The sequence below is a fragment of the Pieris brassicae genome, chromosome 4 (genome assembly GCF_905147105.1).
Source record: "Pieris brassicae chromosome 4, ilPieBrab1.1, whole genome shotgun sequence".
NCBI lineage: Eukaryota > Metazoa > Arthropoda > Insecta > Lepidoptera > Pieridae > Pieris > Pieris brassicae.
The window spans coordinates 2,309,717-2,336,132 of record NC_059668.1 but is presented as its reverse complement, the minus strand read 5'-3'; the positions used below and the strand labels follow the sequence as shown (position 1 = coordinate 2,336,132).

The following is a 26,416-nucleotide window of genomic DNA, read 5'->3' as shown; positions in this document are numbered from 1 at the left end:
ATATTGCTTCTTGCAGAGCAATTAATGAATACATTAGCCGGATCCCTTTTCCATTAATTGCGGTTCTTGAATTAATCGCAAATTGTGAATACTGTTACAAGGCTATAAATATTGATTAATTTTAAATTCTTTGCAAGTTTAATGCGAATGGCGGTCGGTATTTTTGTGTTTTCGTTGACAAGTTCTTCATTGGCGTTGCGCCAGCGTCGGCCATAACGTCGCATATAGACGTGCAAGGTCAAATATTGCTACATTCGCGAGCTGATCTAGTGTAATCAATGTGAGAATTGCTTTTATTGATACTATCGTAGCTCGGTTGGATGTAACGTCATACATCGTGTATACTATAACGTATGTACCTAGCTTAGTGTACTAAAAAATCACTAAAGTATACAGGTTGATAAGTATATGTTTCAAATTTCTTTCTGTCTATGAATTATTATTAAATTATTTCTTCCTAAACGTCAAACATATTCTTTCAAATTCGAAAATCAAATTCATACTATATCGTGTAATTTTGACCTATCTTAAAGTAATTATGTATAATTATCTTATTCATTTCTGAATGTACCAAGTCCTAGATCAATAGTATATAGAAAGCGCACATTTTTAGAGTATTTACATATAAGTTTACTTACTTTTTACAATCTGGATCAATCTCAGCCAAATTCTCCAAAACATTAATCTCTAGTTTTGCAGCCTCTCTGTACTTCTCGACATTCTTAATAATCTTCAGAGCCATTCTGTGTTCCCTGAAAATGAAAACATAACAATAAATTTTGACGTCACGCGTATTTTTAACCTCATCTAAAATAGAGCATTGGCAACTCATACAACATGCATTAATACTACGTTTATCAGATAATGCTCGCAAAGATAACGTTAGGGTTAAGTATTCATTAACAGTTGCAAAATTAACGGATAATCCAAGTATAATATTAATTATTATATTTCTTTACGATAAATACAACTTATTTCTTTGAATAAATGTGGTGTAAAATGATGTCATATTAATAATATAATTAAACGAAAAAATGGTTTAATAGATGTAACATAAATAATATAATCGTGAGTTATTAAAAGTGAGTCATATGGCGCTTTAAAAATTGGGTGGTGTTCCCAAGCGATAAGGATTTTGTATACACTAATAATAGATTAAAAATAAATTTAGGTTCATTAAATTCAATACAATACAGGAATTTCTAAAACATCTTTATACTTACATTTCCAAGTCTTTCACCTCCACCACCTTGCCGAATGTGCCCTCACCGAGTGTGTCGATGATTTTGTCTGTAATGAATTATAAATCCAATTATTACACGTCATTTTAACAAAGTCACGATAGAGACTTGCCATTGGTTTCGATCACAAGATTCACAACGTATTGAAAATAAAATAATATATAATCTCACGTAAACCAATGTTTTCTCCTCTAACATGACTTGAGATATAAAAAAGAATTTTGTCTGTAAATCAAAGGCTGAACCAGCGTGGGCTTGTTGACATTTTTAAAAAGGTAATAATGACATGTTGTGTATAGTGTTTTTAATTTTCCTTACAATAGCCTTACTATATAATATGCGTGTAGTAAATGTGTGTACGTTGCGTCGTATTTATGTTTGTGTGTATGTGGTGTATGGTGTTACAATACATAAGCCGGTCATAGTTATGTTGTGGACACGAACATCTTGCTCCCATGACATATCCGGGCCAGTAGACCAGGTGTCCATCCTTGTCGTCCTTGACGGAGGAGCGTGCACGGGAGCTCTGCAAGCGCCGACCGCCAACCGCCGAGCAGGGCCGAGAAGAAGCCGCACCGCGCACCGAACAGCGCCAGCCAGCCAATGCCACCGAGGCGCCACGCGTCACGACCCAAGTAGAGTTGTACCGAACAATCAAAGAAGGGAGCGGTTGCCCGTCAGACAAGCGACATTTGGTATTGAGTGTCGTACATGCTGTTAGAGCGGACGGGTGGGCCGATGCGGGTCGCGCCGGCGGACGACCGAACCACCTCGGCCGCCCGCCTCAGCGTTGCTCGCGAGGATGCGGAAAGGACTGGGAATTACACGCGTCTCTCGCGTACATCTCAGGCATTCATCTCACACGACGGGATACCGGTGTCCACCCGATTATTTAAATTATATTGTTAAGCATAAAATACGAAATTTGAAGATTCGTTACAAAATTAAAATGTTTTTAATACAGAGATGGTTAGATTAGCACGCACGATGTCAAAACATGCAATTATCATGTTATAACTTATAATCAAACAGAATTATTATCAAACTGCTACTGCAAGATAACAATGGTCACTCGAATTGTATGTACTTCTCTCGCGTTATTAAATCTTTTAAATTTTTAGATTCCTAAAAACTGTATACTACTATGTATTTATTTCGATCATTAAAAAAACTTATAACAGCTTTTTTACGCAATTTATATGAAAGTGCATAATTTTACTACGACGTACTAAAACGTTATTTTGTGATGCAAATAATATGAATGGTTTCAAAGACCTATATTCTAATTATTAGTGCGGTATAGTTAATGTTTTAGAACTGTCCAGTATTGTAAAAAATACGGACCAGGAATAAATGTTAGCGGCACAAAGGCGAAGGCTTGATTAGCTTGTGCTTACAGGCGGCGTGGCCGCTTGACGAATGTGGTGCCGCGGTCGCTGTGGCCTTTGTCGACTCCTCAACTCAGGTGGAAGCGCTACGACATCTCCTATACCAATGGGTTCTGGCTTCTTAAACTTAGCAGGAGCTGAAGATAATCCATTGGGCTCTTTATCAGTAATACGTCCGTACACCTCATCCAAATGTGCGTACTTCATTATCAAACTCTGTATTTCCTTACGTCTAGTCTCGCGTTCGTTCAGTATTTGATCACCGACGGGTGTTTTGTCGTCGTCTTCATCACTCGACGGGTAATATATTTGTTTTTGTCTACCGACATCTTTAGCGGGAGATGATGCAGGTGTTTTTAAATTATTAATTTTAGAATCTGCGTTCATTTGTTGAGGTGGTGAGATAAGATCTCGAGTCCCGCTTTGCAAGCTCATATCTATGGGTCGTAAAGAAAGCTTTGTCGTCTTTCGATCATTTTCACTCTTTTCAGCACGTAGGGACCGTCTCTGATGTTTCCTATAAATACTGTTTCTATCTTTTCCATAATTAAAATTTATATTGTTTGTGTCATAGCCGTTTTTCAGTTCGTTTCGGTCAGTTTGTTTGTGCGTCGATAGCCGTCGATCAGTAGTGTTACGGAACGGAGTTTTATCTCTTGTTTTCTCACGAGAATAGTTATGATGCCGTTTAAATGAACTCTCACCAAAAACAGCAGTCGTAAAACTTCTCATTAATCCTCTAGAAAGCGTGGGTTCAGGCTCTAATGTCTTTTCGCGATCCTCTTTTTCTTTTCTCGCTTTTTCCTTTTTCATCACAGCTATTTTGTCTAAAACTGACGAGTACTTATCCTCCAAGCGACTACGAGTGCTTCCCAAAGTAATTGTACTATCAATATTGTTGTTTGCCTCCTTCAACGGATATCGTTTTACGAGTGGCGATGATTTGTCTTTCATATGAGCTCTACGAAATGAGTCATTGCGGCCCAGAGCACTGAAACCAGACGCAGCGTGTAAGGGTGATGTATTGACACGCGTTTTGGTTGCACCGAGATAATTGTAGGTACGATCGTCGCCAAATTTTTTTGCAGTCGATAAGCCACTATAGGAATTATACGGGGATAAATTGCGTCTGCTATTGTTCTCATAACGCCTTACGTTTGCTAAGGCGGGATTTTTGTTTGTAAGTAAATTGTCATCGTATCTGTTGCGGGCACTACTGGTTAATTTAGAGTCCATTACAGCTTCATTTTTCTCAGACGGTCCACGACGGGTAAATCGATTGATAATACTGGAGTATCCGTCGGAGAGCAATTGAGTAACACTTGTGGTAGAAGATCGGTTGTATCGTTGGCGGCGTGGACTCGTTGCACTACTTCCGCTCGTACTTATACCGGCCATTGTAATTTAGTAATAAATCGTTCAATTGTATTGAAACACTCCTATCACAGGAACAAACACTGATACTACGTTCATTTTTGAATTCAATTCATATAGATAGAACGAAACAATGGAACCACAGGGTTTAAACTTGGAGGGTGAATTCGAACATAGCACTAGCCATACTCTGCTCGGGGATTGAGCAGTAAGCGCGATAGGATTTGGGAAAGATCACTAGCGCAGCTGAGTACGGCCGCCGGTGCCAAGTAATGGTTGCGAACTAAAAATATCGGTAACCCGTGGGAGCGCCCTCCTGCGCACTCCGAGGTGCCGCGGTGCACGCGCATTTTCGTCGCGTTACGTCCGTTATAATTTCTTAATCGCCAATACATTCTTCCTTTATAAAATGTTCAAAATAATTACGATATAAATTCGTGGGCTTTAAATTGGCATGTCAGTCAATTTAAATCTAAAACTGTTGTGTTGGTACATTATTGGAAAAATGCTTCCAACGCCAATGGATTTTCAGTATATTATCGATACAAATAATATTAATCCATGTAATTGGGTGACTCTCCGCATGAGTTCGAGAGCCAAGATTATTCCGTCAAACTACTAATTGGGTTAGTAGCACGCACAATGAACAATACTAATGTATCGTATGCGCAGGCGACGATACATGTCATAGCGTAACATTGCAAATTGCTCACCCGGTCTTTTTTGCTTATTCTTAATTTGAATTTATTTTTCCCTGATATCTTTTATAAGATAAAGATGTATAAACAATGAAGAACGGATGCGGGCGTAAAAAGCATTCGATGTCTGATGATATGTAACACGATAACTCTGCGTGCTGTCTCACGCTTATCGTTTCTATAAACAAATACATTCATTTAATGTATTTTAGAATTAATATTTTAGATTCAGTCCAGATATTAATCTTAATAGACTGTAAACGTTTTAAAGCTCGATTGTATTTAATCAAATTAATCAACCAAAAAAGTCATCAACTGCAATAACAGATTTATAAGTAACTAAAATGGTACTAACAATATAAGTGAAGAACACTTTCTTAGTAATTAGTTCTTAGGTGATAGCAGCTAAATTAATTTAACATAATATTTCACTTAGAGTCCATAAAAAAATAATAACTTAAACGGCTGTTTATTAATACGTAGATATTTAACACGGATTATATTTCAGTATGTATTTATACGCTTCAAATCTCTATAAAATCGTTTGCCTAACGTCGGAAGAAATATTGCATTCTTAACATATCTATGTTGCATGCAACAACTTTCGCTCGGTAAATATTTTTCAGCTTATATCTAACATTGTTTGTGAATACCGACCTTTAGTGGCCTCGAATATAATTGCTGGTCAATATCGAGATTACTCGTATTCACATAGATGTGGTTAAAAAAAAGCAATATATCAATTGGAAGACAAGGCATACCTCGATTATGTAATTAAATTCCTCTTCATAAACAATATACCCGCATGAATACAATAGATCAACACAATCTTTAATTACTCTCGAAAAGAATGACTTCATAAGAAACTTCATTTTCGGCTATTTCCAAAAATACAGAATTAAACATTAAATTGGCACTGATTTTACGTGGTTGCAACTTCACTCACATTATCGATACTAAACCATGATTCCGCCAGCTGAATAAGGCGAGGTAACAATACCTTGACTGCAGGTAAAAAGGGACACACAAAACTAGTACCAACAAATCCCCTCTTATATTTATAAGCGGTAATAATAATCAGAATTTCCAGTAACGGAAATACGTATTTTAATTATGAATAAATGATTATTGAAATTTTGCTGCATTATTTTGTACGTGGATTTACTAATATTTTATGTGTTTACGCTAGAAAAATTAAACAGTATTGAAATGATTTAAAAAAAATGCACGACTATATTCTCTTCGAGAATTGTTTTTTTAATATATTAACTGACGATATTTAAAAAAAAAACCTATAATAATTGTGAGATATAACCATGCTTTTAGTATTATGGTTGTAGTATCTGTATTATATTAATCAAGCATGATAAACTATGACCGTTTCAAGGAACCCCGAAAGTGAATCAAAATAATTAAATTACCGTCATACCCATTTAAAAACAAACAAGTGGGTACTATTTAGAAAAAAAAATATATGCGTTATTAAAACTGACCTTGCCAGTAGATTTAGTACATGCATCGTCCACATCAAAAAGGATCTCCGCGACCACACTGAGAAGTTTAGAAACATCGTGCCACTTGCATCCGTGCTCCTTCAGGAACCTTTTATAAAGCTCATAAAACGACGTGAGCCGGAGTGGCATTCGCATCCTATCATGTTTCAATACCAATTCGGGCATTGCCCCAAACACTTATCACTGCACCTCACAAACTAATACAACATGCAGGGCGAGCGGATTGTATGCCGGTTGGTTCACAACTGTTATGAAATTATACGCTTGTATCATCCGTTAAACGTTACTGAATGAAACGCGATTATGTCAAACGATAACATTTAAATTATAAGGAAATATTTCACTTGAAACCATTGTTTGCATGAGACACTTCGCGTTGGTCGATGGCTAAATTAAAACTAAAATGAATGATGCCACAACCGACCAATTAAAAGGCGGACAATTTGTAACACGACACATCTCGGTTGTAACAGGATTTATCCGCGTACGAACGGTTAAGAATTCCCATAATTAAAGTCCAATTCCCATAGTTCATTGTGGTTTTTTATAAAAAAAATTTAAATTATTGTATATGCAACCAGACTTTAAACTGATAACGTAAATAATACATCAGTTATCACAATCACGCAGTCCAAAAGAACAATTATAAAAAACCCTGTCTACAAACGATAACAGTTCCATAAAGTTTCGTAATAGTTCAACTGCATGACCTGCTCGGAGGTCTTTGCATGACTGCGGAGTGCTGGCCGTAATATTAACTTACGTCCAATCTTACGTTATCAAAGTCACTAGTACGTTAAGTAAATATGTCACAAATTCTCTATTTAATTCAAATAGCATAGCAAATATATAAGATATGCGATAGTGATTATGGTTTTTTGGCTCACAAGAAAATTTAGGCTGCCGCAAGGTTATCCGGAAGTAATAGTTTTTAACAGATTGGTTTGTTTCGGCACATTTATCTTTCGTTATCAGGGCAGAGGCTCGCCTTATTAACGAGTTACGGCGTAAGATAGCACCTTGTGCTTGACAAACTTGAACTCCATTCGATAATCATAAAAACACTAAATGATATGCTTAGATAGCGTAAGAATATACACAGTGGCCAATTTTATTAATAGTTTAATAAGTAGTATGTCGGGATTAATAAATACTGAAATATGTTCTTTTATTTATGACCATAATATTAATTTTGCTTTATTAGACTTTAAATTTGGACTAGCTATGTAGATAAACCTTAAATAAAATTGTGAACATTTGTTATGAATCGAAACCGGCACATACCCAAACTTTCCTAATGACTAATCGCTGGTTTTACATTTGTGAAAAATACTTCCGCATTTAAAATAACAAATGTTTTATATTTTATATGTCTTGGGAATATTGACCTCTCCATATGTATATTACTCATATTATTGGAATGATATAAAATTCACATTCCTTTAACAACCAACCCGTATAAAGACTGAATCACTAGCGAATCCAATGAGAACTGGCTCTAACGAGTTTCAATCTAAGGGTTTTGTTTTACAATACAAAACAATTGTCTCTTTAATAAGAGTAGATTAGGCAAATATGTTAGCGACTTCCTACGAAGTTTCGAGTATGGTAGATTTACTATCTAAAATAAATATGATTAATGGAATAATGTGAAAATCATTAGCGCAAGGATTTACCTTTAAGTAAATAGAAAAACTAAAATCTATCAACCATATGCATTTGTTAGTGATTATTTAGTTAACCATTAACTATTTGTTATCGAAAATTAAGAGAATTATGTTTTCTAAATATGTTTTTCAACGCATATTATTTTTTGCTCATAGACTTCCCCTTTCACGTGGGCGGATACAAAGCTTAATAGACGGGTGTAACAGTTTGAATCACACATAAAAATCACAACAGAAAGCATGCGGGACTATTGGCTAGGTGAAGGTGATGGATTCTATTTCTGTGCGTGTGCGCTATTCGTTAACCGGCAATCCAGTGGCGCCATCTCGTATTCGCCATTGGTACAACATAGATGTGCCAGCTGCTAAAACTATTTCTGTCTTTAATAATATAAACTTTTATTAGAACGCTATTCATACGATCATTGCGTTTATGATTCGACTATGTCAATTAAAATACCTAGCATTCTACGTCATTCGAATTTAAAAACCCCGTTCATCAATTCAATTATCAAACAAAATTAAAAATGGTAAATGTGACGTTAATATAAAAAAATATGCATAAGCTGACCTCTACTTCTTTCGGTTGCTTATCGGGTTTCAATTGCGACATTTGTGCCTGCTGGGGTTGTGGAGGTACGTAGGAGCAAGACGGCTGGGGTTCAGGTTTCAGTTGACTGGTCTGTTGCAACTTCTTTGGTATATTTAGTATTTTTGTTGAGCCTTCTGCGTTATGCAAGTTAATCTGTGGTACATTCTGATTCACAGCATTTATACTAGGCTTCGTTAACCAAGCTGGAGGCACTGCGGGTGGACGAGGACGCTGTGGTATTGGCTTTATTGGCTTCACTTGTATTGGTTCTTTTGGTGAAACGACGGTAGAGGCTTTACAAGTTTGATCAACTTCCTTAGGCGTGCCACTGTTAGACACTTTCTTCAACGTATTATTTGATATATTTACATCTTTGTTTTGGGAATGACTTGGTCCTACTCCGGGCTCATTTTCTAAGCACTTAATATCAGGAATGGATGGTTGACTTAACGGCACCGTAACTGGTATTTTATTCGATGTTAATATATTGTTATTGCATTCTACTTGGGATTCACTTTTAACTAATTTATTATTTTCCTCTATATACAAGGGTGAAAGGTCACTTTTGCTTTGTGAAAATTCGTCACTATCACACGATAACTCTTCTAAACTGTGTGCTAAGTCAAGCGCAGAAGCTTCATGATAATCAGAAGAGCACGGCGAAGTGTCGTCGCTGGTATCGTCTGAGCCGTGGGTTGATCTCGCTGAACTTTTACTATTTGGGATGAATGCTAAGCTAGATGTAACATCAACTGATGTGTCTGCGTTCAATGACTCTTCGTCGCTTATTCTTGTCGATTCTCGATTTGTTAAAGAATCTATAATACTGTCCTTGTTATCCTCGTTATTGATAGGTGAAACAGAAGGTATTGATTGGGCAACTACTTGAGCATCTTCAAAATTGTCTTTTATTGTGTCTGTACCCCCTGACGTACTAGCATCGTCTTCCATGATATCAATTTCTTTAATTTTTACAGCTTCTTCTGATGGCAATTTCATGAATTGCGGTATTCCAAAATCTAAATCATTTAGTCTCGTATATTGCATACAATCCGCAATAGGCATATCAAATTGTGGTGAATAATATTCGTAAGGGTTGTTATTACAGTTGTAAAGTGACCAGGGATCATTTGATGGTATAAGAGGTAATCCGTCGTAATACATTCCTGTGTTAATATCTTTATTTACAAGAAGTTCTGGTTTATAATCCCAGGAAGGTACAAAAGAGTCCTCGAAGGCCAAGTAATTTTCTGGTAAAACAACCATATTTTGGTTAATATGAGGGTTATTATATGCCCTAGAATTGTCGTAAAAGGGGTTATTAAGAACTAGTGATGGTGGAACTTGTATTCCCGAATTATCTACTACAATATCAGCTTCAAGATACAAATCATACTTTGAAAGATCTGGCTCCGATCTACACCTAGGACATATATTGCTTATATAGTTTTCTTCTGTAGTGCTAGCATAATACAAATCCGATACAATATCGTTTAAACTCCTACCTCTTCGTATAAAGTTGATGTAAGAATAATCATCACTATTGCCTCCGGACATGTTGTGATTTATAATTTCATTGTATTGATCATCTAAAGTTGGCAATCCAACGTTGTTTATGTCGTTTAAGCCATGCGGGTATTCAGTTGATTCAAGGATAGCGTTCTTTGGAGTATTTTCATTGGCACTGTCACATGATGAATTATTCGGTAAGAGAACTATAGGGGGCAATGAAGGCGGTGGACCACGAAATAGCACATTATTGGGTGGTTTACGCGGTGGCTGGGCAGCCATGGCGGCCGCCCGCAACCGGTTTCAGCAAATTAACTTCTCACACCGATAGTGAAAACGCACTGGGCGGCCGATTCAGCTTTGCAACTGACTGAAGGCGTACAAAGTGACGAAGGCGAACACAAATAGAACACTCGCAAGCGTGATGAGGTCGCCGTCTCTCGCGCGCGTCTTCACGGACGAAGGCGCATGCGCACGCGCATACACATGCCAAACCAGTCCCGTATATTCCTCCAACAGGAATTTATGTTTTCGCGTTATACAGGTTCCGGTGTTTGCTTACGACAGTATTCAAGAGAGTATACATAGTTCTTTGTAAAAACTGAATTTTCGGGCGGACACTTAGGTAGTAGGTAAGTGATGGCGAGCGATAGGTTCTTCAGACAAATAATAATCATTCATTCATTCATCCACTAAATAAAGTACATAGCAACGGTCGGACAAACCTGTTCAGGGGGTGACCGAGGAGAAGACTCGTCGCGATGATGTCTTCTCCGCCGGTGCGATGTTGGTGATCGCCGATGATGAGATCGCTTAGATCGGTCATTACGCCGCCTCCACGAATGCTCCGAGCTGTGAAATCAGCGATCGGAAGGCTGTAGGGTTAGTGAACTGGGATTTTTGAAAATATTGCTAGACACGTAAAAGGTTGAGGTGAGGTTTCAATAAATTCAAACTTAAGAGCAAAATTCAGTCATATTACTAACGTTAGTGATTTATCTTCACGTGCCGTATGTGGATCTAAAAGATTGTTCAGGTTGTCGGGCGATGGCACGCAACATGCGGCCAATAGGGCCCTAAGGGCGGGCCCACATTCACGTGCCTTGCCTATTATCTTAGCAATTATGTTTTTGACGAAAACGTATAATTAATTTTCCTAGATATCACCACGAAAATATAACTATCCAGTTTTCCTTCATAATAATGTAAATATTTTTTTTAAGACGTTTTAATAGTCGCGTTTATCTTTTAACAAGGTCACAACGGATTGTACGATGTAGTTTATTTTCATGTTACGTATATAAAATGTTAAATATTAGCAATGTCTCTGCTAAGCGCCAAGGATAGACCGACGTTGACCACGCTTGCGAGCTGACTGCCAACCCGCACCGCCCGCGCATTGGTTACATATTAACAGATGAACATTACTTGGTAGCTCCTAACAACCGAACAATCACAACTACGTCAACATACTGATAAACCGTAAACGTTATTGGTAAGCTAGGTATGCACATCTAAAGAGACGAAACGAATTCGTAACACAAAATACAACTCACCGACAAATACGAATGAAAGGTTTTGCCACCTCTACTATTCTAAAAAAACTTGCACTTCTTCCTTTTCTCATTGGATATATAGTATTTGATGAAATCGATTTATTAATTTATCAGACATTTTAACATAGGACAGCGTCTTTATGCAAGATCAGGAGCAAACTGCGACACGCCGATAACGATTCTTTCTCGTCAAAGCTAATGGCATTATAGTCCACGTAATTGGTTTATTGTGGGTGCAAAAATAGTATAAAGCTGCATAGATACCTGTTATATTTAATACGAAATTAATATCAATTTCTATATGAGAAAGTTGTTCATGGTGTTAACAGCTGTAACAACGTTTAAATTAATATCGCTTAAATTTTTATATAATCTGCATGGAAAGCAAAATCTATTACTATGAACTTCAGAAAGAGTATACAAGAACTAAGTTATTTATGAATTAATTCAACTTAGACGATTTAACCATGGAGACCTTTCAAATAAGCTCTCACACTAGTATGCAACATATACACGTTAGTAGGTGTATATTATTCGCAATGCGTAGTCACATTTTAAACGCCAAGTGTGGACAAGTTGAACTTGAAAGCTCAAAGCGAACCTTAGAACGCAACTAATGTATTCATAAAAAAATATATTCGTTTTATTACTTTAGGTATTATATTTGTTATAAATAAAGCGTTGTGGAACATTAACTCTAAGTAAATATTTAAATAATTAATAGTTAAATTGATAATATATTAATGATCCCATGACTTAAATATTATTTTCGTCCAATTATGAAAGGATAAATGTCGTCTGCCTATAAACAATTAACCGTTTCTATGAAAATGTTTATTACAACGGTTTTCCTTACAGGAATGTTGACGCATTTAATTAGGATATAGACACAAATATGAAGCAGGAAATACCAGTGTGATTTTGATGTTTGTACACTGTTCTATATATGTAACAGTAAATTAGGGTAAAACCATTTTACATTATAGCACAGGTCCTACTTGAAGTCCCATTATAGACAGAGATGACGTTATCATTGTCCAAAGGAAACCACGTACGTCACAATACATCGTGAATACCAAGCAGCGCAACGTTCACTTTCGACCAAACATTTAATTTGCACATGAATCTTGTTGGTTAAGAAAATTAACTTTTCAATACATAATGGTGGAAGAAAAATTATAGATTGCCTAAGATTACACAGGCGAGTGCAAATTTCGCTATGAAAAGAATAACTAAAATTTTGGCGAGTAAAAAGATGCAATTTGACCTTGGCACTCGAAACCCCTGCAGTGCTCAGTTAATAGTAATAGTTCATGTCTAGCCAAATGGCTTTTACTTGCTTCTTTCTGATGAATATTTAACAGTTACCAATTCAAACGGTCAAAATAAACAATAGACTTACGCGAAACATAGTTACTTTTTCTACATTAACAAGCCGGTAAAATTTCTCAAAGCGTAATTATAATTTAACAGTAAAACGAGAACATAACAGTTGTGTTAATTACTATTAATATTTCCATAACAGGCATAATTTATAACACGTTCTAATGTTATATACATATGTAATAGGCAAGTTTTTTTTAAATATTTAAGCTAATAATAAATCCTTTCCCGCGCTAGCTGTATTTAAATAACGCTTACGAAATAATGAAGGTGAAAGCAATTTTAGCCGAAATCCGCCAATCGCGGTTGCCGCGACGAGCACTTTCCGCTATCACCGGCGCTGACGTATAAACTTTTCCGGTGTTCAAACTTTGTGTCAATATGAGAAAGTTACCTTATTCAGATGAATCTGATATTATTGATATTGTTTACATAACGCGATAAGCCCAAGGTTCTGTTTGGTCTATTACTCATGTGCATTAGAATGATTTGCAGGGTGCTATTATGCAAATCCTGATAATGAAACGTACGGTAATTTTCATTGCGCTCAACGCACAACGTACAACGTATTCCGTATAACAACGCGTATTTATATTTAGAAACAGCGAACACGTGTATCGTATTGAATCATCCCGTCCAAATTACGATCCGAGCCCTTACTTTCTGACACGTTTCGATAACGGCGAACATTTCACAATAGCCGTTAATATTTTTGACATTCAGTTAACGAGGTAAAGTCGCGGTAACACTGACAGGTTAGGCCAAGGGTTGGCGGGCCACAGCGTAGCGGCACGCAAGTTCGCGACGAGAGTGGAGCGATTGCAGCATTATGGTCACAATCGATCGCACGCCGGACCGGTGCAGTGCGGGCAAAGTTACGAAATCGAACCAAGTGAGATCTTTAGTGACACAGACCAATATCTGGTCAAGGTTTCCTTTAGCTGTCCAAGGTCCAGCGATATTGGTCTATACAAATATTTTCGATAGCACAACGGGCAAAGCAGACCGAGATTAAACATCACAAAAAGCGTTCATCACGTTATTATATTAGATTTGAAAGGGCTTTAATAACGGACGAGATTTGAATGAGAAAGCTACAACGCAAGGTTAACGCGGATGAGCGATTACTGTGAACCATGACAACATTGCAACCGAAACTAATAGTAAACCCGCGCACTCGGGTCAATGACAACTTGCCTTGCTTCTAAATCATTAATTCTTAAATGACCAAATCGAATTTTAATCGACCAAACCGACCGCTATCTGTATATAGCTAAAACATTCACCTCAGGAGAGAAGGATTTGTCTACTATAATATCAAGAAGCAAATTGTTATAGTCTAGACAATAAAAGAACGAAAATAATATTAATAATAGAGGTAAAATAGTGAAAGGTAGCCAAACAGCGACGCGGTTAATATAATTTTGTCAGTTGTACGTGAAATGAAAACGAATGTAAGATGTTTACAAATGGCCGTATAACACCTTTATCAATTTGCTTACTTAACTCCACTTCTATATGATCAGACAACATTAACACGTTTGTCGTGTGAAGAAAGTCCAATAAAACGAAATTTAAATACAGATAACAACATGAAGTGAAATAAATTCTAAAAGGCAGTGATGTAACTAAAATTTACCAAGCATGCAATGTTTGTATGAAAAACTTACTTTGTTTTATCACTATTACATTGTATTTTACAGACACGAATTCCGGTGTCATAATTACACTTAGTAGTTTAAGGATCAATAAAAATTTACAAAAAATATTTATAATTTTGGTTAAGACAACTGACAAAGTCGTCAACATTTAGACAATTTTTGATAATCTGCTTGGCAACAAGAATCTGTCCTAGGCCAGGGAGACAATAAAACATGTATTACGTCATAAAGACCGGGTTGACAAATCCTTAGCGGGTGTTTAAACCAGGACGGGACCTTGAAACATTCACTAAAACGCTATCGAGACGAATCTTTTTAGCAGCGCAAGCGCCCACGACTTGCGAACGGTTATGTTATTGTTGTTATTTAGTATCCGATGAAGTAACTTAGTTATAATATGAAATCATTTTACGAATAAGATGTTAGTTAATTTTTGAAGATTTTAACAAATTTTGTATGTAATTTTTTTTCTTCATATTTCGATGAAATTAAATAGATAGGCTAACTATCTTTTTGCGATGAATAGTGGTCCCATGACTTACCACTGTATCTTTATGTGAATTTGCTATCAAACTATCCGCGATAATGAGCAAAATGAAGCAATCGTAAGATGGAATAAAGCTTAAATGGTGACTCACTGGCTCTTGTGCAACACTTTGCACAACCGGTCTATAGGCCCTAACTAGTTACCGCTGTCAAAGTGCATACCATTATTCATAAATCAAATAAGTATGAATATGTAAATCAATAGCTTAATGTAAGTGAAATAATAAGTGTATTCATTATATGGAACCTTACATTCGACATCCAACTTTGACAGAAAAAACTGAGAGACAAACACTCGAAACGTCGGGTTATGTAATAATTATAAAGTCGTTTTAATTACCGTATAATAAATAAAAGAAATAATTAAATTTATAATACCCGCAAAAACAATGTTATGTACCTTTCATATTCATATATTACCGTAACTGATTTGCATATGCACAACGACGGGACAGATTGTAAATAATAATTATTATATTTGTTTGTTAGGTTACTATTCGTGTCACACAAACACATCACGATACCAATTAGTGCCACATTAATTCGACAAATTAAAAATATTTAATAGATTACCATAATCGCATTCGTAATCAGTGTATGTAAATAGATATCTATAATGAAGGTATAACAATGATACGATAACTTCCATTGTATTTGGAAACGTTATTAGCTTTGGCCTGAATATCTACGCAGCTGTAAACTTGGTTGTTAGTTTAATGACAACCACTGTTTGATACGTACAATAAACAGAAACAATCCGTCAACGCTGTGTAAGAACCGTAATTAAGACTGATTTTGCTCGTAAACCAATGGAAGGAGGATGTTAGTAAAAGAAAAGACCATATCTCCGTGTACATACGATACGCTCCACTCGTGCTCGCGCATACTCTTCTGGAAAGCGGCTGATTTGGGCGTCCAAGAGGCAACGCTGAGGTAGAGAGCGGGCAGCTCAGCTACCTTAACTTCCAGGCGTTCTGCTAATCGCTGGTCTACAACGGATTTGGGCCCGCTAGTCAGCGATCGCTGGGCACTGTTTCGCCGTTCTGCACCACTGTACCCGTTTAATTTCTCGCCGTTGCAAGACGTTACGCTTTTTGGACCATCTGTGCTGAGCAATTTACTTTTAACGGTCTCGGCTTTACCGTAACTCTTATATTGCACTGACTCAGTACCTTTCGCGATGCGATAATATTTCATACCATCGTACATCTCCGCGTTTGCACTTGTGTATTCGACGTTTACATTATTATCTTCATCTCGTTTAGTGACATCGTCTCCGTTTCGTTTAATGTAACGTTCGTCCTTGCTATTTTTGACAAAATTACTTTCGAAGCTAGTTTTACATTTAGGAACATTGTTTAGATAATCGCTAAAACTTAAATCCTTATGCAATCCTTTATCACAGTTAATCTTTAATGTTTCCTTAATATCGACACCGTTTCCATTATATCGGCCATAAGTAAAACTGGCCGGCTGGACGTTTTCTATTCTGCTCAATGCTGCACGTTCTGCTTCTTTGCTTTCAAATTCATGTCTGACAAGTGCAACACGCGAAACCTCGTCATTATTAACGCCGTTTTTATACGGAGGTTTTGTAATAAAATCGGCAGCGGTTATGCCGGCCCTGCTTTGTTCGCTAGGAGCAGTCCATGTGTCATGTTTCTTTTTGTCGTTGCTTTTGGAAGACCAAGCTTTAGCTAGCGCGGCCTTAAGGGCCTCTCTTCGTTCGTGCACGCTCACCCTGGGGTACTCGTGGATCGGAACTATGGCTGGGGCATAGAGGGTCGACCGAGGTGTGGCTCGCGTTATGCGAAAACTTCTGAACTCCCTGTTGAACTCCGAATTGAGAGAATAGGCTGGTATTCTCGAAGTCACCATGTTGAGATCAAAATTTTCACTACTAGTTAAATTATGTACTATACGTATTGCTCACAAATGTCGTTGTTTTAACGAGCACACTGAACACATATCGACTCTACCTGAAATTAGATAACACGGATTGAAAACATGTCGAACGAGCAAACATAAAAGTAAACAGTTAAGTTTAAAGGAGCGTGACGCGGCTATCAGTTGGTGAATTTAATGTCAGATACAAACATGGGATTGTGTCAGTAATGGGCCGCGACCTTCGCGGTGGGCGGCGGCGTGGCGGGACAACGCACTGGTCAACGAACCGCCCAGTCCTGCTTGCAGCTTGCATAATGCAACGCAAACGACTCGCCTACCACATCTCGTATGCAGTTATGTTACTAGTCACGTTTGTATTGCCTACATAATTGCGTATGTTAAACGAGAATGATTCAATGTTACAATACTTATTTACAGGGTGAAAGACAGCTGTCCTATTTGGCGTTATTATTGAAAAGTTTATAACAGCAGCTTGCTATGTGGAGCATTAATACCGTATAAGTGCAACAAGTGTCACCTTGTTGGCGTCCCTAATATGGGTATTCGCAGAGCTGCCATATGGCCAGCAGCCGATACATCCTAGCTAGAACTACTGCACAAGGCTCGAGGGGTCATTGCTTTTACATCTAACTTAGCAGTACAACACTTGACTTTGATCTACAACTCGATCTCAAATTTCCTTTACAGGCTTACACCACGAATGGTGTATTAATAATTAATTTCATAAATTTCATTGGTTTAGTTTAATTTCATATTGTGATAAATACAATTACAGCAAAAATTAAAACTTTAAAATAAATAAATTCAATTAACTAACAAAAACAATTTAATAACGCTTTGTTGTTTCTCTACAATGTGTATTAAAATATTATTATTTTAATGGGAAAACAAATATTTAATTGAGATAACACAATCCCTTGTTTGCACACATATAGAGGCAATGTTTTATCGAAAAATAAAGACAGAAAATTAGTTCAACACGTTTCCATCATTAAAACTTCTTTAAAAAAATCGACACTAGGAAAAAACACTGCAGCAACACCGATTAACCGCGATCCAAACTTATATTCGTAAAATATAAGTTAACTTCTACTGATATTGGTGTAAAGCGACCGGAAGCGAGTACTAGAGCGACCACCGCAAGAGCATTGCGGCTACGTGCATACCTTCTCGTTGCGCGCGCGAGAACTGCGTGCGGTGTGCGTGCACCGCTGCGAGTGAACTGACTGAAGGGAGGAACGCACGGCGATAGGACCCCCGCTACCTCTCTCGACTCTAGCGCTAGCCTGCCCACTATAACTGACTCTATCGCGGAGCACTACGGCCGGAATCGCAGGAGCACTGACCTTCGCCTCGCCAACTAAGCCAGTTTCGACTGTAACCGCTCTGCTCACATTTCTAACCCCACAGGCACTAACAGGACTAGCGAGGACTGAATTCCTATACGAATTGGCATAGTTCGTGCTCGCTCATTGTCAAATGAAATCAACTTTTCGTGTTAACGCTGAAGAAATCTTGCCGGAATGATAATGAACGAATTTCACTTTGTCTTTACATTTTCTAAACGTTCGTGAAGCATTTCATTGTGTTAATTAAACATATAAGAATAAATTAAACAACTTTTATACGGCACCTGAATGTTAAAACCTCACCTCAAAATATGATATAAGAAAATGATTGTGCTGCATTTACCTGAAACAAACAAAATGATTATTAGAGAAATTCATTAAAAAAATTAAGACAAGACAGGAGGTCAAATATTTCGAACAAACGTACTTATTATCATATTAATATTATGCATCTGGGGCATTAGTAGAAAATGTAACACCTTCAGTGAATACAAATTGATTCGGTTCTATAGTTGTTTTTGTTAATATGTACATAGCTGGTCGTAAATAAATCGAGGTAATTCGCAATATCCAGTTTACACAATACAAAGCGTTTCAGTGTTTCCTCATACCGGGTATCCAATGTCTGTGGTATTAATACTCATGTATTTTACTCGAAATTCTAATACCACCTTTATTGTAAGGCCTACCTACTTTATCCTTAATTTACAAGGTATAAAAGATTTCTTCCATATCGTGGCTTCTAAACACAAACATAATATGGCCCAGAGCTATCTTTGGAAATAAATATTTTAAACATGTGGTGTAGGACAAAGACGTCATAAATTTTTAATCAGAACAGTGAAAGTTAACTGCCAAAACAATACTTAAAATTAATTGATTGATCTTCGGAACATAAACATAAATTAAAACTGCCTACTTGTGAAATGAATATTAAAATGATCTAAACAAAGATTAGAAGAGAAATGTTAAAACATGTGTTAATATTAAGTATGTATTTACATTGAAGGAGTTTCAACACAAATACAGTTCCTATTGAATTTTAAACTCTCCACCTAAATCGATTCAAATCCTGATTATTCGTCACTTTTTCACTGCATAGTCGTAAAAACACGTTGGCGATTAAAACTTAGCTTTCGCATTTATTAAATATATGACTAAAAATGTCTAAGCGATGAAATTATTGCTATATCATTGGTGATGTATGTCACTGCCAACGATTACACGCTTTTATGATTTTACTCCCCTGCAGGCATAAAGTGCAACGCCTGTGACCTATATAACAGCGTTGTATATATAGATGTAAATAGATGTTCATCACCTCCACAAAGTGATGGCTCACCCAAGCGGAGATTTATAGGTTTACCAAATAAAAATATATGAAGTGCAGTGAAAAGGCTTAAGTATTCCACGTATGCATGGCCCGTGGCATAGTTAATTCAAAAACACATTAAATGTTACCCACTGATCTACAAAGCAATAATTTCTCAAGTAAAATTTAAACAATACAATAATTCTCACATGCGTCATGAAGTTATGAGTTCGTTTAACGGATTCTTATCCTTTCGTTTTTTTTCTTCAAACGCTGACCCAAAAGTTGCGCAACGAGGTACTAAATCAATTAGGACATGAGCTCTGAATCAACGTCAAAAGTACCGACACAACCGTTATAATTTGTAACAATTCGTCATGTTCTCAGTTTTCGCACATTGTCAAACCGTTGTTAGGCTATTAACATATTTACTTTATACTGAGAAATATTGCAATGAAAGCTGCAAGGCTTTTCAATTTTAAAAAAGGACGCCGGAGTGGAGAGTACAGATGCACCTACGACTTACTCAAAAACAAACTGTTATGTTGTAGCATGAGGTATATAGCTTGAACAACAATAACTTAAGTGACTATGTCAAGACATGATACGCCAAGTCGTGTCGAGTCATTCAATTGTAGCAAAAAACACACCGGAGGCGGTAAGCAACCAACAAACGAGGTCCAATGACCCAAATGTTCATTACTGGGCCGGCAAGACCAACGAAAGAAAAATCGGTCAGACTGGCGGACGTCATTGCTTTATTTCTTTGTTCTTTGTCTAAAGATTGGAGGAAAGCTAGGCGAAATAAGAAATTGGTTACGAAAATAAACGAACCGCTTTGTTCTATTATTTTATCAACCGTGGAACCGATCGCTATAATTCTCGTTAAAAATTTAAAACAAAATCTTATCTATAAATGGAAAGACTGCCCGAATAGTGGAGCAAAAAACTTCAATAATATCAGTCGAAATAATATTATATCCGCATAATGTTAGCTGTTATGACCGCATGGAACTAATTCTATTCCGTAAATGGTACTCAAACCTGATCCGTCAAACACGACTTGAATATGAACCAAATGTTCAAACTTTTATATGGACTTCCCGGGTTTAGGGGAAAAATACAATTAGCATCTACAGTAGTATAAAGCTAATTAGTTTTTTGGGCTCAGAGCAAGTTTCTCGGTAATTAGGGTACATTAGCATTGGGTGGAGATGTTCATGTATTGCAAAAGTTAACACAATAATAACCGAGTTACGAGTAACGGTTAACGTTAATCATCGAGGTCAAAATTCGTACGTATAGCTACCAAATATAACACGTACATCACTTGATTTTAGATTCATCATGCAGTTTGATTTGACCGCTAGGCATTGTAACAATTTTCACGCAATTAGTCTCCTGTGTCAACCACCTCTCTTTGTCTACATTACGGAACTATGCTTAATGATATATTTCGTTTACAACTAAGTATTTTCAATGTCAACCTAATAACACACAGAACACTATAACGAAAAAATTCTTTGGAACCTGACAATATTAAATGTTTAATATCGATTAATCTTTAAAGTGTAACTAGGGCAGGTGAATACAGTCCGAGAGTAGTATTAAAATACCTTTCCCACGGAATGTTCACCCGTTGCGCTTCCGAGAAGAACAACAAAGATCCTGCTAGTGATTCACGCAGTCTGCTGTCTCCAAACAAAACAAGAGAAAAAGGACCAATTTATAATAAATGCATTTAATATACAAATACATACTATAATCCAATATAAATATAGAAACTTATTAATTTCCACAAAGGAAGACGGATAATCATAAAAGTAAGTTTGTAAGTACTAATTCATTTAAATGTAATCCAATTAATCCGTTACGATTGGCATGTAAGTAAAAATTAAGTATACATATTATAGAAATAAGTTTTATATATGACCGAAATAAGAGGCTAAACGGCATAATACTGTCAACATACAAGTAGCAGTACAGTAAGACTCAAAGACGCGTAGGTGTGCACTACATACCACCAGCCATGCAATTTCTTGCAGACATTTCCTATAATTGGCATTCTTAGGTTTTGGGAGCACATCGAAAGGCTTCCATTAGTGATAAAAAGTTATGTGTAGGCGGTCAGCACTAATTTCGCACCATTAGAAATCAGCAAAAAACCATATTGATTCATAATTATTTCGTCATATTGACCCAGAAATTGGGGATCCTCGAGGGATCTTCCTGGTAATTTTATGAATAACATAGCATTAAAGCTAATTATCTGATGAGAAATATAATGAAGAAGAAAAAAACGTATACCGTTAAGTAAATATAAAATGAATACCTTAAGCAATTAATAAATTATTTCATTAGTAATAGGATCCCTTTTACTGCATGGTCATTACCCTATCAGTTATTAGCGTAATTAGCACCTGCGCTCTATGAACAGGTGCGTTAGGTATCTTAAATCTTAAGAAAAATACAATTAATATGAATCTTCCACATATTGTGTGATAATCTTTGTTTTTAAAAAAAATTGTTAAACAATACTATATAAATATACCTGTGAAATACTGTACCATAAATACATAGCTAATAATGAATACACAAAAATTGAACGTCAAATGGATAGACTGATATAAAATAAGTTTTATTTTACAATAAACAAAGCAAAGCAAACAAGAAATTGTAACAAATATGGAAACTTGCAAATCCAGTTAAACCTTGCTTATCAATCCTATTATTAAAATATTCCTACTCCGACGAATTGATTTAAGAAAATTAATGACTCGATAAAAGCTACTGTATGAGTAATTGAGCGAGCCTTAATATGTTAAGCAGAAGTCATTATTAGCGATAAACGGAAGAGGCTCTCGATCGCTTCCTTTTACGTCATTCTATATCATTATAAGTTACAAGCTAGAGGAATCACGTCCAGGTGCAAAGGTGACTTTCGCTTATTAATATTACGCTGATAAAAAGGGAAATCATGTCACGTCCGATGACAAACGGCTGCAGACAATGTGCAGCCACACTGGGTGGATTAAAATCAAGGTCACGTCGGCCTCGAAAGACGTTTGAAAACAAAAGTAAACACGCTTTACGCACTACCAAATTGTTACGATTACGCAAACTCTAGATGATAAGTATGTAACAATGATTCCAGGTGTAAAAAAGTAGTTGTGTAGTATACAGTAAAACGTTAAGCGTCAGTGATTTGACATTTAATTATATATTAAACAGTTTTAGCTTGACCTTTCAGTTAAACGTTCAGGACGTGTTAAGATTATAAACTAAGAAAGTTGGAGAGAGTTTATTGACAATCTTAACAAAACATAGTGTTTTATATCATATAGACAAAACTATAACAATAAATATACCAATACAAATTGACCACTCACGGACGAAAGGTGAATAATTCGTAACAATTACGTTCCCTTTATGATTAACAAGCCAATATAAAATGAACCAGAAGCGAGTAAGTACTTCCGCGTACGCGAATTACCGAAAGACGCAGTTTTAGCGGAACACCTCCATCAATTTCAGAACAATACGTGGGCGGTCGATGCATTGCCTATCCATAAAGGGAAATCTTGTTTACTTACTACTTGTCCTACCCTTTAAGATAACTGATTGGAAATATCAATGACCGGAGCTTTAATTACACTCTTTAGAACCTCTCGCCATTTTGAAACAGATTGTCCTCTAAGCACAATCGCTTCCCTCATTGTGCGGGCTCATTACGTTCGTAAAAGAACTGTACAGTTGCATATTGAGTCATGTAAATTGATACCTAAATCCTATTATATGCTCGAAAAGGTAACAAATGAACCAATTAGCATAATCAACTAACCTGCCACGGTTTTGCCTTTATTTAGAGCATTAAACGAGTGAGTTGATCGCGCATACATAACACAACTATGCTTTTGCATACATTATCGATAAAATGTCATACCGGGCCGTTAAACATGTCTCGGAGGCTCGTAGATTGCAACGTTTTATTTATTTCACTTTATGTAAATGATGTCTAGAAGGAGAGGTTCAAAGTCATTGCTATCGCGTCGGACATCGTAATGCATGTATTAGCGAAACTAAGTCTTATGTTCAATACAATAATACTATTATCCTAACTAATAATATACAAAAGCAAGTTGTATTTGTTTCGTCACATAAATATTAAAAAATATATGAGAACTTATAGGAATTTTAGTGTTTTATATCATTAGTGGACTAGCTCTTACAACCAATCTTTATCGTACACGGGCCATTTAAAAGAACAAGAATAGCAATAAACGATACATTACTGTATCATCGCACAAATAAATCTTCATAAACTATTGCTTCGTTTTATGGAAAATAATAATCATTAAAAGCTATAATTACTGAAGCAATTATCGAATCAGCAATAACACAACTCGTAAGAGACAGTTTTATTCGATGAAAGTAATAAATATTATTACAATGTTTCCAATATTACAATGGGCAAATGTTTTGGATAATTTGGGTTAACACCAATAATTTGGCATTGATGAGTCAGGACCGCGACTAACTGTATCAGTCTAGGTACTGAGTTTGTTCTAATTACCTACTTTTGGAGCTTAAATTTCATACAAACAAAGCTTCTGTAGCTCAATGTCGTACCAGTCTTTTGTGTGGACTCTCAAAATGCGGTTCGCCGACGCACACATGTGATGACAGGTAATTGGTCTTACAATGGCTTTATTCGTATAATCATCCTTTAATATAAATTTGTATACAGTCATCACACCGTCCTGAATAATTCTCAAACAAAATGTGGATGGGATTTAACTTTCGGTTTGAAACTATGCAATTATGAGCAGAGTTGGCTTAATGGTTTCAACTTGCTTTGTCTATTGTCCACTGTACATATATATTGAGCGCATTTAACATTAACTGGTCCTGCGAAAGAACACCTTGAGGAACCGGCATGTCTTAGACCCAAACAGTCGAAGGTGTGCGTCAGGCACAGAAAATTTATCACCACCTACTTGCCTATTAGAAATTATAACGTAACAAATACAGGAATCTGAGGCCCAGACCTAAACGGTTATATTTTATAACAAAACAGAAATACGAATAACATGAGGATTAAATTTGGATAATCTGTTTGTTCACATGGCATATATAACCTTGAGTATTCTCACAATCCACTTTCTCTGCAACAATAATTCTTTGTACGAAGTGAAGACAATAAAGCAGATATTAATTATCACACCGATGTCCGTGTGACCCACTTGAATGAGTTAAACACCCACGCATCCTCGCTAGAACACAATGCGATATTGTCTGCACAAATTCTGCGAAGCCTTATACATAAACAAAAGCCACCCCTTAAAATCGAGCATATAAATAATAATAAATAGTTAATTCGCTTAATTCTTTTCGAACATAAATAATCATTTGCTTAATTAAAATTATAAACCTAATGTAGAATTTGTTATGTATTGGTTTTTACAACATCGCCGCTTGTACTGCCAACATATGTAACAAAGCTCATACATAGAACTCTTTCAAAATTTTCATAAAATTTCAGGTGAACCTCCCGACTACTGATGACTTGACAACAAATCTTCATCTTTAACAACACGCGAGTCCCAAGAACATCTATACATAGATATTAGTATAAAACATCTAAGCTTAATCAAAGGCATGAAGCATATTTAGTAGTATTAGCGAAATGAACATGGGTGCATAATGAACAATTAGGAGCCTACATGTCTGAAGAGACTAGACGGAGACCTTCAAGACCGCCTTCTCCTATAATGTATATGGGCATGCCAACTCGGTAACTATTACGTAACTTGTAACTGCACTCCCTAGTTACATCCAATGACCTCAACAGACCTTTTTAGCGATTTTCCAAATTAGCGTAAGAAAATACGGAGACGATAAAATGATTGTACAGTGATTGGTATATCTTTTTTATTGTTCCTTTCACTGTTAAATAAAACATATGTTGTAATTGCTTCGTTCCATTAGTGTTGTTCAAGTAATTTTGAGTAAATTTATGTCTTATGCTATATCTGCACTTCTTACGCTCACCCCATCTACATTTTTCGGAAGATTTCGCTTGAAAGCGATAAGGCCGCCAGTGGCATTGCTTTTTATTTAATTATTTTAATTGAACTGTTTTACTGCAACGAATCGTTTATACACCGTAGCTATTCAGATTCGATTCAGCTCATGCTCAGAGATCACAATTAAGAGAACGAAAGTTTTATTAATTCATGTCACCTGTTTATTTAGCATTCACATCTAACACGAGTCGAGTCATCATTACAAACATATAAAATTTGGGCCAGTAAAAGAAAAAAGAAAAACAAATCCGTTAGTTTTCACTGATCAATTTGTACATACGATGAAAACATTGAGGGTTTATATTAGGTTTTTGCTACCAACCGTTAGCGTGTGTAGGCAGGCACACACGAAGCACATGATGAATATATCTATAGCAATCGAATGAAAAGTACCAATGGTATACAGTCAAACAATAAGATCATTAGCGACATTCGATTGTGGAAGTAAGTCAATAAAAACGATTGACATCATTTTACTTCTGCGAAATTGAGAGTAATCAACAAATTGCTATTAATTATAAGATACGACGCGATTGCCAGCCTCTGGCAGCTTTCACTTGCCGCCCACCTCCTGCCGCAGGATTATATTACACTACGTATTCATTTACCATCAAAATAATAAAAAGCTCAAG

The 26,416-nt window shown here is 36.4% G+C and overlaps 1 protein-coding gene across 9 annotated transcripts in view; it reads right to left on the bottom strand.

The window, feature by feature from the left end:
- LOC123708936 (serine/threonine-protein kinase Doa) overlaps positions 1–26,416 on the bottom strand; it is a 48,427-nt gene that overhangs the window by 6,860 nt on the left and 15,151 nt on the right. For 2 of the 9 annotated variants that reach the window (XM_045659962.1, XM_045659963.1), the window contains 4 exons: positions 10,709–10,835; positions 1,686–1,767; positions 1,224–1,290; positions 639–752 (listed from right to left, as the gene is read on the bottom strand). In XM_045659962.1, the coding sequence (XP_045515918.1) occupies positions 639–752; positions 1,224–1,290; positions 1,686–1,767; positions 10,709–10,835 (390 nt within the window). The other 7 variants (XM_045659960.1, XM_045659958.1, XM_045659966.1 and 4 more) reach the window with 6 other exon arrangements.